Source organism: Manis pentadactyla, chromosome 8 (assembly GCF_030020395.1).
Source record: "Manis pentadactyla isolate mManPen7 chromosome 8, mManPen7.hap1, whole genome shotgun sequence".
In the NCBI taxonomy this organism is placed as follows: Eukaryota; Metazoa; Chordata; class Mammalia; order Pholidota; family Manidae; genus Manis; species Manis pentadactyla.
This window is the reverse complement of record NC_080026.1, coordinates 14,332,686-14,344,855: the sequence shown is the minus strand read 5'-3', so window position 1 is coordinate 14,344,855 and position 12,170 is coordinate 14,332,686. Positions and strand designations below refer to the sequence as shown.

Here is a 12,170-nt window from a genome sequence, read left to right as displayed (position 1 = left end):
TGCTGCATAAATGGTATTATACAACATGTGGCCTTTTGTGGCTAGCTTTTTTCCTCTTGGCTTAATATGTTGTAGGTTTATCCACATTGTAGCATTAGTTCATTATTTTTATTGTTGAATAGTACTCCATTGTGCCATGCTTTATATAATCATTAGTTGATGGACATTTGAATTATTTTCAGTTCTCTCCTTTATGAATAATACTGCTATTATTCAAATAAAAATCTTTGTATGGACATATGTTCTTATATCTCTCAAGTGGATTTTTAGAAGTAGAATTGCTGGGTCATATGGTACGTTTATATTTATATTTTTTAGGAAACTGTCAAGTGGTTTTCCAAAGAGGGTATACCGATCAGCAATTTATGAGAGTTCCAGCTATTTCACTATTAATTTTTTACCTTACACTATTAATTTTTTACCTTACACCCATTGTAGTAGCTTTCAGTTACATTGCATTGTGGTTTTAACATGTATTTCCCTAATGATTAATCACATTGAGCATCTTTTCAAGTGATTACTAATCATTTACATAATTTTTGGTAAAATGTCTATTCAAATATATTGCATGTTTTTTTAAATTGGGTTGCTTGCCTTCTTACTTTTGATATTTAGAGGTTCTTTTATAGTAAGTTCCTTTATCAGACTATGACTAGCAAATATTCTTTCCCAGACTGTGGCTTAACTTTTCATTTTCTTAACTAATGTCTTCTTGAAGGACAAATCTTTTTTTCTGTATTAGTTCTAATTTATCAATTTCTTCCTTTCTGGATCATGATGTGGCATCATTTCTAAGAAATCTTTCCCTAAAGCAAAGTCACCGAAATTATGTACTATGTTTTCTTCCAAAAATCTTACAATTTTAGTTCTTACAGAGCTAATAGTTCTTACAGAAATCTTACAATTTTAGTTCTTAGGTCTATGATGTATATTGAGTTAATTTTTCTGTATGGTATGAGGTAAGAGTTAAGTTCATTATTTTGCATATGGATGTCCAATTTTCCCAGCAGCATTACTTGAAAAAGACATTTTCAATCATATTATAAAACTGCTTTACAAAGGCTGTAGTTTAATCATTTTCTCTAGTAAATATCTGACTTCCCTGATGTCAATCGGTTTCCCTTGCAAAGTGTTTCTTTAATGTTTAACAAATGGGGGTCTAAATCCACTGAACTGCTTTTCCCCACTAAACTACTTCAGCATCTTTGTTGAAAATGCATTGACCACAAATGTAAGAACTTATTTCTGTACCTTCTACTTGATTTCATTGACCTAAATGGCTATTATTATGTTAATACTATATTTTATTATTGTAACTTCATAGTAAGTTTTGAAATTGAATATTGTTATCCCTCCTTTGTTGTTTTTGGTATTCTTGTTCCTGTGCATGTCCATGTAAGATTGGCTTGCCTATTTCTACAAAATTGCTTGCTGGAATTTTATTAGGGATTACACTGAATCTATAGATTATATGTCTTCTTTTCTAAAATTATTCCTAAGTATATTCTTTTTCATGTTATTATGAATGGAATTATTTTCTTAAGTTCATTTTCAAACTGCTAGTTCTCAGCATAAAATACAACTGAGTATTATATATTAGTCTCATACATTGCAACCTTGCTGAATTCATTTATTACTTCTAGTATTACTTTTTCTTTTTTGCATATTCTGTAAGAGTTTCTATATATAGGATCATGTCACCTGTGAATAAAGATAGCTTTAATTTCTTTTTCCAATCTATATGCTTTTATTTTTCTTTCCTTATTACCTCTAGTATAATGTTGAATCAAAGAGATGAGAGTGGATATGATTTATTCTTAATATGAGCAGGAAAGCATTGTCTTTTACCACAAATGTGATGATAGCTGCAGGTTTTTCATGGTACACTTTACCACATTGAGGAATTTCCCTTCTATTGCTAGTTTGTTGAGCATTTTTATCATGAATGGGTGTTGGATAGTGTCATTTGCTTTTTTCTGTGTCTATCTTCATCATTTTTTTCTTTTAAAAATCTACTAAACTACAGAAAAATATGGCAGTTCTTGACTTCCGGTTCCTGACAAGGTGATGACTAGCAGGTACTATTGATTTGTTCCCCCCCATCCAATCCCACAGATGCACGGAAGCTATAATCAGCCATGTGGAAGCCCTGTGATGACAGCTAGATGACCTAATGGGTAAAGTTAACAGGGGCCCAGGAATGCAAAGGGCTAGATGCCAATGGTCAGAGGACAGGATATGGAGAGAGCTCTTGCATGTGATTTATTTTTTCTCACTGCTCTATTCAGCTTATTGGCACCTTGATGAAGCAGACAGATAATTCTGGAATTATGAGAATAATGAGGTCATATTTTCCAAGAATTAATTTTAGGGAAAGAATTTCAAATCTAGTATTTTAAATAGCACTTTAGTGTGGTAATCATTTGATGTTCCAGGGTTGGACTATGTCAAGGGTTACTTTACAAATGGAGATTGTTGGCTTGCCATGCACCCTGCATCTGTCTGACAGCATTCTTTTGCTTGGGTTTTCACTCAAGCTGGCAGCCATATGGATCCTGTTAATAGGCAGCACATTTCCAAATTAGGTTCATTTATGGGGACCATCACCTTCATTTTTGACTGATAGTTTTGCATGATATAGAATTCCTGATTGACAGGTTTTTTTCTTTCAGCACTTTGAATTTGTCCTTCCATTTCTCTGGTTCCCTTTGTTTCTGATAAGAATTCATCTGCTAATTTTATTGTGGTTCCCTTGTACATGATGAGTTATTATTCTTTTGTTGCTTCAAAATTTTCTCATCTCTGTCGTTCAGCAATTTATGATTTATAGTCAGACTAAGTTTTAGGTCATTGCTTCTTCAGATATGTTTTAGATGCCTTTCTATTTCTCCTATCCTTCTTGTACTTCCAAATATCCCATAAAATTCTGAAGTTCTGTCTCATTTTTCTTCAATCCTGTCTTTTCTTTCTGCTCGTCTGACTGCATAGTTTCTGTTGGTCTAGAATTTCCATTTGTTTCTTTTTCATAGTTTCTATTTCTGCATTGAGAGTCTCTATTTGTTGAGTCATTTCCTTTAAGTTTTCTAATATATTTACAGTAGCTGTTTTAGATTAGTTGTCTACTAAATCTAATAAATGGTCCTACATACCATGTCTATTGGAAAATTGTTTTCCTGAATTTGGGTCATGCCCTCCTGGGTTTTTTTTCTGCATGTCTCAAAATTTTTTATTGAAAACTGAACATTTAGATAAAATATTGTAGCAATTTTGGACTGAGTCTGGTTTTCCTTGAGAGGTTTTTTAAATTTCTAATACTTAGACTTCAGAATCTGTTTCCTCTGAGTTGTGGGGCTACTGATGTCTTGGATAATTTTTCTTCTCTTTTTACTTTTTAGCCTACTTATAATTAGTATAAATATATAAAATAAATACAAACTCTGATATTTTCTTCCTTTTTCAGTGGCGTGGCAAAATGGTTCTATATAGAAAGGGCAATTATATTGCTCATTTTCTCAGAGTTCTTCCCTAGCTCCCAACTTCACAGGAGGAGAACTGAACTTGAGGAAAATGAAGCTGTGAGGTTAGGAAAGGTGAAGAGTAGGCACGACACAAATAAAACTACCTAACTCAACTAAAATTGGCAACATTTAGAACTAGACTGAGCATTCACTTTCTATTCTTTATTTGTTAGAAATTTTAGTTACTCTTCATAGTCCAATAACATGACTATGATATAGGTTTTGTTTTATTGTAAAATATTTGCATAATAGAAACAAAGAATCACTCAAAGCAAACCAGGAAAAGAATGTTAGGGGTAATTATAAGAAACAGAAACCTCACGGAACAGTAAGAAATTAAGTATATTCTGGCTTCATGAGGAGACTAGGAACCCAGAAAACATCAGGATCAAGGCAGCTGCTCTCTCTGGCTCATTTGTTTTCTCAAATCCAGATTCCCAGGAGAAGAATCTGATTGGTACTGCTCCAGATCATGGTCAATGGTCTGCCAGGGGACTGGCTACATTTGAATCAAGTTCCCACTGGAATTGATACCATAGCCACATACATCGTCATGACGTATGCAGGGTTTTTACTTCAAGGGCTGTGGATTTAGGTATTTGGAAGTGTGTCTATTACACTTACCAGATGTCTGAAGCCTTTCTGCTTTTATGAAGTTAAATTCTCATGATTCCACTGAGTTCCAGAAAACAAAGCAACCTGGATACTTCAGACGGAAAAAAATGTAGGTAACTCTTATTTAACTTGCTTAACAAAGCTGAGTTTTAACTGATTTCCCCAATATATATTTTATACCCTTAGCTCTGAATATAACTTCATGCCTAAGCACATGCAGCCAGTCCTTCTCACATAGGTCTCGTCATCATAGAAGGACAGACATCAGTCCTGGTGTCATTAAGATCTGAGGCTTTTCTCTCTTAGGAGGCTACATCGCACAAACCTATACTCTGCTCTGCCATGTGTTACCTCACTTTTGCACACTAACCCTCTAATCCCACCTCTTCCTAACTAGCTCCCAACACTACTGATTCCAACTTTTCATCGCTTTAAGTCCAATTCTTCCAAGGACTAAGAAAAAACAAAAGGATGATTGAATGTTGACTTTTCTTAGTGTGAGAGGCACTTCAGTATTCCAAGGCACTGTGGAGGATATAGACATGATTTCACATGAATCCTATCTTCTGAGAGAGAAGGCTCATACACAAATAACTACACCACGATGTACAGTGTTAAATGCCACAATAAAATACTAAGGCAGAAAACTACACTCTACAAGGGTTGGAAATTTTCAGAAATGTCTGCACAGGTGACTCTGCATTGGGCCTCTAAGAGCACAGGAAAATTTGCATATTCAGAGAACAGTCTGGAGATGGGACACAGTCAATACTGAAATCCTTATCAGAACTATTATGAAGTTCTAGCAATCCTTCGCAGGACTAGTTTATTCTGCTGATTTCTTTCCCTTATTTGCCTCTGTTTCATCATTTTTTTAAAGACAAATACAAAAACACAATTGGTGAACTTTTGGAGTTCTATTTTCACTGCCCCACCATCTCCATAGGCATGGAGGAACAGAAAAAGGGCCTGTCTCTGCTCACCTGTTTTCCTTGTTGCCTCTGCTGTTCTTTTTCATGAACTTGTTACTAATCATTATGGGTAAATATAAAAACAACAAACATTGGAAAGACACAAATTTCCATAATCATGAAAGGTTCATGTTGACTTCTCTCTGAGATGATAATTGAAAAGTTCCCTTTCTGCTGTTTACTTTTCTTCTTGAGGTTGGTGCTCACCAAACCTCTTCAGTCTTTCTAACCCTGACCTAAATGTCTGTCAGCCAGAGCAGAGGCCTCTCTTTCCACCTCTCCTTCCTAGCAATTATACCTACCAAGGTGGTCTGGTTAGCAGATTAAATGCTTCTTCTTCTCAAATAGGTCATTTGCATTTCTATCGACCCTCAGGGTGAGAGACAATTTTACCCTTCACTGGAAATCTGGAATTGAGGCACAGCAATTAGCAAGTAAAGGGCACTTTTGTAAGAGAGAACTGTATTGGCAAAATGAGTTAGCATTTTGAAGAGAAAGAGCTCAATCTTCAGAATCATTTCGGTTGTATTCAAGGGCCAGAAATAGAGGTGTAAAAATGGAAGTTTCAAGAAATTCCCTTCAGACTGTTTTTCGGTGAAAAGAACAGTCAACAGATGGAGATGGAGGTGAGCTATAAGGAAGGTGGTTTTACAATAGGTCAGATATTTGTAAGGTGTAGGAAAAAAATTTTGGAGGAGAGGATGTAATACATGGTCTAAGAGAAAAATTATGATCAACAGAGGAAAATCCTGAGGAGGGATGATGGCCCACATTAAGGAGCCCAAGTGAAGTATGCGCTTAGAATAGAAGGGTAGCACCCTTTCTCAGCCAGAACTGAAGGAAGTGATGAAGTGTAAAAACTGAGGCTAAGATTTAGGAAAGTTAAGTAGATGGTGGATTGAGGTGGATGCCTCAGTCAAGTTCGGTGCAAGATCATATGCAGAACTGGAAGAAGACCTAGTGGAGGCTGGTGGAAAGCAGATATAGGGCAGGTTTGGGAGAAGTGCCCTGGATAAATGTCCTGGATAATCACCTTCCTGATGAGGAAAGGAATTTAGAAAATCAGTGAGGGCCCGAAGACATCTCGATAGCATAAACTTTTAGTGGAACAAAGTGATTTCTTAACCTTATCCACAATGCTTGATAGTACAGGAGCAAATTCAAAAGAAACCTTTCAACTGAGTAGAAGAATTACAACAATAAGATGTTAAATGACAACATTTGAGGGGACTATATTCGCAGTGATTTTTGTAACATTTTAACCATTACAAACATGAAATAACAATATCAAAATACTCATCAAACATGACTCAAGAAAAATATGAAAGGAAAAGATTGCATACAAAAAATTTGTTCTTTTCTTCTTTTTATGCAGGAGGCAAGAAAAAAGGAAAGAGCAATGTTTTCTTCCCACTAGACACATCTTTCACTCATTCAGTATTACTAAAATTTTTGAAAACCAAATCATTGGTATCTTCCTAATACATTAAAAATGAATTTTACTTATAAAAATTTGTATTTACTTTTTCTATTCTACAAACACACACATAACACACGAAAGCCAGAAATCAAAAGCATCATGAGCTAATTTCCATGATGGCAAGCCTTGAGACAGCACTCCATGGCCCGTTTACTTCGCAACTCTGGAAATATTTAGGGGGAACACACATGTTCAGCTGTTTTGTTCCACAGTTTAACCCTGCATAGGATTGTTCAAATTTTACTACAAAATGTAAGAGCTGTTTGCTAATCAAGGGACCATATTAACAAGTCTCATCTACTTTTGTTATCTGCAATTACGGTAAAAACCAATTGCAAAACATATTACCCAACTTAAAATTCAGGACAGTAGTTAGACATATGTAGCTTGCACACACATTAATTTGTTTCTCTCAACAAAATATTTGTAATTTCCAAAATCCTATCAGCCTTTTCACACAATATGTTCCCTCCAACTTGAAGGGCAGTAACATAAACATCGTCTTCTTACTAAAGGGATTAGTATAAAAATGGCAGAATCACCAAAAGTAGGAACCTCATAGTATCAGTGGCTATAGAGTAATATAATGCTTAAAAACCTAATATTTTTATTAAGTCTCACTGATAGCCAGTATGTAAATATGAACATTACTTACAAAAAACAATTGGGATTTTGTGAAACATACAAAGTGACTTTAAATGAAAGCAAGGGACTTGTTATTAAAGCTCAAGATTTTTGTGTGTACCGATTCCATGCCTCAGTCATTTCCTTTGTACTTTTAGAGATAAACTGGGAAATCCCAAGACAAAATCCATCAGCTGTAATATATTTCCTTTACTGTCTTGTGAAATGAGAAGGTATGAAGGACTGACTCCATCAGCTGTTTCCCCACCATAAACTCTTAGGGGCAGGGGCATGCACCTGTCAGGCTCATGGTGCATAATGCACACACAGGTGGATGTTTAATAAATATTACTCAATGAAGAGATTAGAGGTTTTCTTTGGGTAGCAGGGAGCACAAAATCTTGTTTTGACCCAATGACATTGATTATACTATATACCTCAGCCTGTTTCCTTATCAAAATATCATCCAAAGGTAATCCCTGAGCCTCCTTCCGTAAGGCTGTAACTTTCAGATACAAAATAGTGAGGCAAGATCCATTCCAGGGAAGGGGGTGTGGTTGTGAAGAACAAGTAGAATTCAGGTGGATCAGTGACGCCGGGAAGAAGCAGCAAAATTAAAGGATGGGGTGTAAACTCACCTGGAGAAGCAGTAGAGGCATACACGTCAAAGGTCAAAGGGCACAGCCTCAGGGGCTTCCTAGAAGCAGGAAAAGTGGAACGCCCACTCCTAGGCGTTCAGGGATTCGTATAGGGACTCAGCTGATGTTGCCTTTGAGGTTAGGGATAAACCCCACCCTGCACAGCTGGGGTTAACAGGAAGACAAAGCAAAAGCTGCCCCAGATTTCAATCAGTGCTCTGGAGCATCACCGTACTTCTTTCCCCAACCCCCTCCAGCGCCCAAAACCAGATACCTTCATCCTCACTCGGCACCTTCTTCAGGCCCTCTCGCTCTGAACAGCATCGGTCTCTATGGCGACCTGATATCGCTGTTCCCATTGGCCTGTTCAATATGAGGGCCAGGCCAATGGGAGGACCAGTCTGCCCCTTCCGACCAATGGCGTTGGCGAGGAGCAGGTCCGGAGACGGCGGCGTGCTGACGTTCCCGGGAGCCCTGGGCTGGCCGGGCAGGCTGACTGGCTGCTGGCGGGCGGCGGCGGCGGCGGCGGCCTCTGGGCAGTAGAGGGGGCTCCGGGGCTGAGTCCTCGACGACGCCGGCCGCGGAGGCGGCACCATGGGCACTGGGTAGAGGGGCAAGTTGGCCACCGCCGCCGCCGGGGGTGGTGGAAGAGCCGCGTCGGGGAAGGGGGCGGGTGGGGGAGGGAGGGGCAGGCAGCCGCTTTGCCGCGGCACTTTTTTAATTTTTTCGGGTGCCGCAGCGGCGACCCCTCCGCGCCGCTGTCCCTGATCCACGGAGCGACGACAGCCGCTGCCTAACCTGGAAAGTAAGTGTGCGGGCTCGCGGAAGGGCGCGGAGACTCCTGCCCACGAGACCCCAGGCCTTCGCCCCCTTGCGCCCCGGTCGGGACCCGCCGGCGAGGGGCGCAGGAGGGGCGAGCGCCTCCCTCCCGTTACTCAGTCCCCACCGCCTCGCGGCCGCCTCGGCTTTCCTGCCCCGCCTCGTGTTCCTGCCCGCACTCGCCTGCCTGCTCCCCTCCCCCCAGCAGGCGCGCAAGTTTCACCCTCCATTTGCTTTTCCCGGCGATTACTCTCCCCGGTCTCCCCGCACGCCGTGCACGACCCTCCCCACGTTGGCCTTTTTCGGGTCCAGAGCCCCAGCCCCTAACTTGAGCGCCATGCGGAGCCCTTCTGGGAGGGAGTCTCAGTTCCTGCCCTCCTGGCAAGCCGCCCCGCGCCCCCAACAACCTGGGGCGCCCGCCTTCCCAGCCCTCGGGGCTGCCTTCCGTCCCTCCAGCCCCAGGTCCAGCGTTCTGGCCCCAACCCCTTCCCCCCGTGCCCCTGTTGCTTGCAGGGTCTCGCGTTTGCCCTCTGAGTCCTGCGCTCCTGCTGGTCCTGCCCACCCTCCTCTGTCCAGTGCGCCCCTTTCTCCTCGCAGCGTATCCTCACGCTCCACCCCTCCTCGTTCCCCAGCCCCGAGCTTCCCCGGCTGCCCTCCTGCGCCGCCGCTTCCTTCTTTCCCTGCCAGGAGTTGAAGCGGAGCTGCGGCACCCTCTGACGGATCGGGTGTCCCTCCCAGTCGTTGGGGCTGCCCGGCCCTCTCCCTTTTTCCCCTTTCTCGGGGAAGCAAGGGGATGAGCGGCGGGGCCGGGATTTGGCTGCGTGTTGGCTGAGTGCGACAAACAGCGAGCGCTGGCAGTGGAGGCGCCGTGGCGGCCGTGGCAGCTTGGGGCGCAGCAATAGGCAGGTGTGCCTGTCCGGGGGGGACGCGCGCCGCGGGCTCCTCGGCCGGCGACAGATTGTGCAGGAATGCGAGGAATGCACCAGGGGCATAGTCCACACGGCCGGCCGCGGCTGCACTAGCGCCTACCCGGCCCAGTTCTCTCCCAGCAGCCAGAGGTCACCGGAGCATCTTCGGAGCCGGGTGAGCCTCCCTCTCCTCCCCTTGCCTCTCTCCATGCGGCAGAGAGGGCGGCTGAAGGGAAGCGCGGCAGTTCTGTTGAGCTTTAGCTAGCTTTTCTACTGGGTTTTGCTGCATTGGTCTCCGGGACCGTGAATTTGGAGCCGATGGCGGTGTAGCCAAGGTTATTGATCGTTGCACAAGGTTCTTGGGAAGTTTGCTTTGCAAGGTTTTAATAGTGCTTGGTTCTTACGAGGGTTGTCTGAGAACCTGCAGGAAAGGGTGTCGAAGGTTCTTAGTGTAATTAGCTTGCAGCCAACATATTTTAGCTCTTCAAAAATGTCTGTTAATTCTCATGTTTGGATGGGAGTGTACTGCAAGAGACAACTTGAATGCATCACTTTGCTGTCATAAGAATTGTAATTTTTGCTCGTCATACTGGACTGTGTTTAGACCTCTTATAATAGTGAATAGAAACAGAGAGGCAGTGTTTGGTCAGCGATGGGGCAGATAGAACTGTCTGGTACAGTTAAATTCGGGGCGTGCCAGTTACCAATGGAAGTAACAGGGACAACACAAATCATGTATACTTCAAGATGCAATTTATTAGTTGAGGTCTCAGTTCTTTCTCTTTTTGTTACTGAGTTTGAAAAAAAATACAGTCCTACAACTTTTAAAGAATAGTAGTTATGTATAAAATCAATAATGACTGATACAAATTTTTGATCAAATTTTATTTTCCTTAATGCAGAAAAGCACATTTTAGACAGAAATTGCTTTTCTAGAATTGGACTTAGATTCTTCTTTTTTAAAAAGGAAAGTAGAAAACTGTTTCATTTTTTGAATGCAGTATATTGCTGTAGAGGTATCTTCATTTCTGGTCCCTGTGAAACAGTTACTGAAAATGGGAACATGCAAATGAGAACAACTGGTGTCCAAAATAAGTGTTTCTGGATGTTGAAAAGCATACTATGTATGCTTTTATTTGACAGTTTTCTTTGGAGGTTGAGTATACTATAAGCCTCTCTACACTTGGTTATTTGTGTCAGATTCAGGAAGATAGTTGATGTCCAGCTGTCTCCCAGCACCTACTTTGTGTGGATAAAGGCATTGAAGAGTATGAGAGCCTTTTAGCTAAGGACTCAACAGAAAAGAAAAACGGAAAAGGAAAGGAAAAAAAAAGAAAAAGCTTTGCATTGGGAAAGGTTGTCTTTTGGCTGCTACATTGTTTTTCACCTATATCCATAATCAATGGACCTTCTAATTTAGAGATTTAACTGTAAATTAGAGTTAGTAACACTGTGTAGGTTATTGGGAAATGTTTGTAGATGCCAGGAGGAAACTTATTATATAACAATATCATATTACAGCAGAGCTTAACACTTGCTTATTTGATTTGATGTGAAAATTAGAAAGCAAAAACATATCTAGTTTCTCTGCTACATTAGAAATTCAAATAACCCCTTTCAAGTATATAGAAAATATATATACATGATTGGGTATGCAAATAGTTTTACCTGCTTTAAGTACAGGTAGGCTTTCAGTTAGAAATATATTTGATACATATATTTGAAGAAAGTTTTAAAACTGGTAATCTTTCACAGTCAAAAATACCATAAACTGTGTTTTGACCAAAGTACATTCTCTCTCCAACCCCCATTATGTAAGGAGAAGGTTCTGCATTTCATGTTTTATATGTTATACTGAAGATTCCAAAGTCGGGAACCAAGTGTCCAGGTATCTTAATTCTTACCTATCCTGTTTTTGGGGGGAGATAGGAGAGCCAAGTAGTGATGAAAAGCAAAAGAGAATGTAAGCAAAAAGTAGCAGCTGGCATTCATCCAAGAAAAAAAATGTTATTGCTGCATTAATAAGCTTCAACCAAATCTAATTCTGTGAGTAGTTCTGATATAATTCGAATTTAAAGAAACTACAACCAATCTCAGTTTTAAAAAGCTTCAGCAATTGTATGACCTTGAGTATTTGGATTAAGTGTGTATGAAATCAGAATTGCAATTTTCTGTCTTTTCTATAATAATTGGAAAAGTACCTTTAAAATTTTTTAATTCACTGACTTTTAGAAAATCCAGTTATTGCCAATTTTAAAACTGAATTATTTTCTTGTTGATTTAAATAGAGAATTTTCATACCGTAAATGATGCCAGTCATTTGTGAAGTCCAGTCCCTCATCTTACTGCTTTGAAATATTAAAGTATTTTGAGAGTGCTTTATAATCTTGTTTTTTGTAATTCACTCAAGAGGTAAATCCCTAATTTGTTTAATTCTAAAATAGATATCATACCTTCATTCTGAACTGGAAGATGAAGTAAAGGTTATTTTAGGGCATAAACATCCATGGAATTGTATGTCACTTTGGGAAGTTGCCTTCACGCCTTCAGTGTACTGGGAGATAATTACTCCTTAAATGTGTTAAGTGGTTTTGTAG

At 40.4% G+C, this 12,170-nt stretch overlaps 2 protein-coding genes across 12 annotated transcripts in view; one reads left to right on the top strand and one right to left on the bottom strand.

Moving 5' to 3' along the window:
• CCDC148 (coiled-coil domain containing 148) overlaps positions 1–8,442 on the bottom strand; it is a 231,698-nt gene extending 223,256 nt beyond the window's left edge. Inside the window, exon 1 of one of the 2 annotated variants that reach the window (XM_057505559.1) lies at positions 8,121–8,442. In XM_057505559.1, coding sequence (XP_057361542.1) covers positions 8,121–8,442 — 322 coding nt within the window. Of the gene's footprint in view, positions 1–7,846 lie in introns of both variants that reach the window. The other variant, XM_057505560.1, reaches the window with a different exon arrangement.
• Positions 8,443–8,521: 79 nt separating this feature from the next.
• The window catches only part of PKP4 (plakophilin 4), a 217,872-nt gene continuing 214,223 nt past the window's right edge, over positions 8,522–12,170 (top strand). For 6 of the 10 annotated variants that reach the window (XM_057505554.1, XM_057505552.1, XM_036883964.2 and 3 more), the window contains exon 1: positions 8,522–8,651. The gene's annotated coding sequence lies outside the window, so the exon portion shown is untranslated. Of the gene's footprint in view, positions 8,652–9,614; positions 9,749–12,170 lie in introns of those variants that run through there. The other 4 variants (XM_057505551.1, XM_057505550.1, XM_057505549.1 and 1 more) reach the window with 3 other exon arrangements.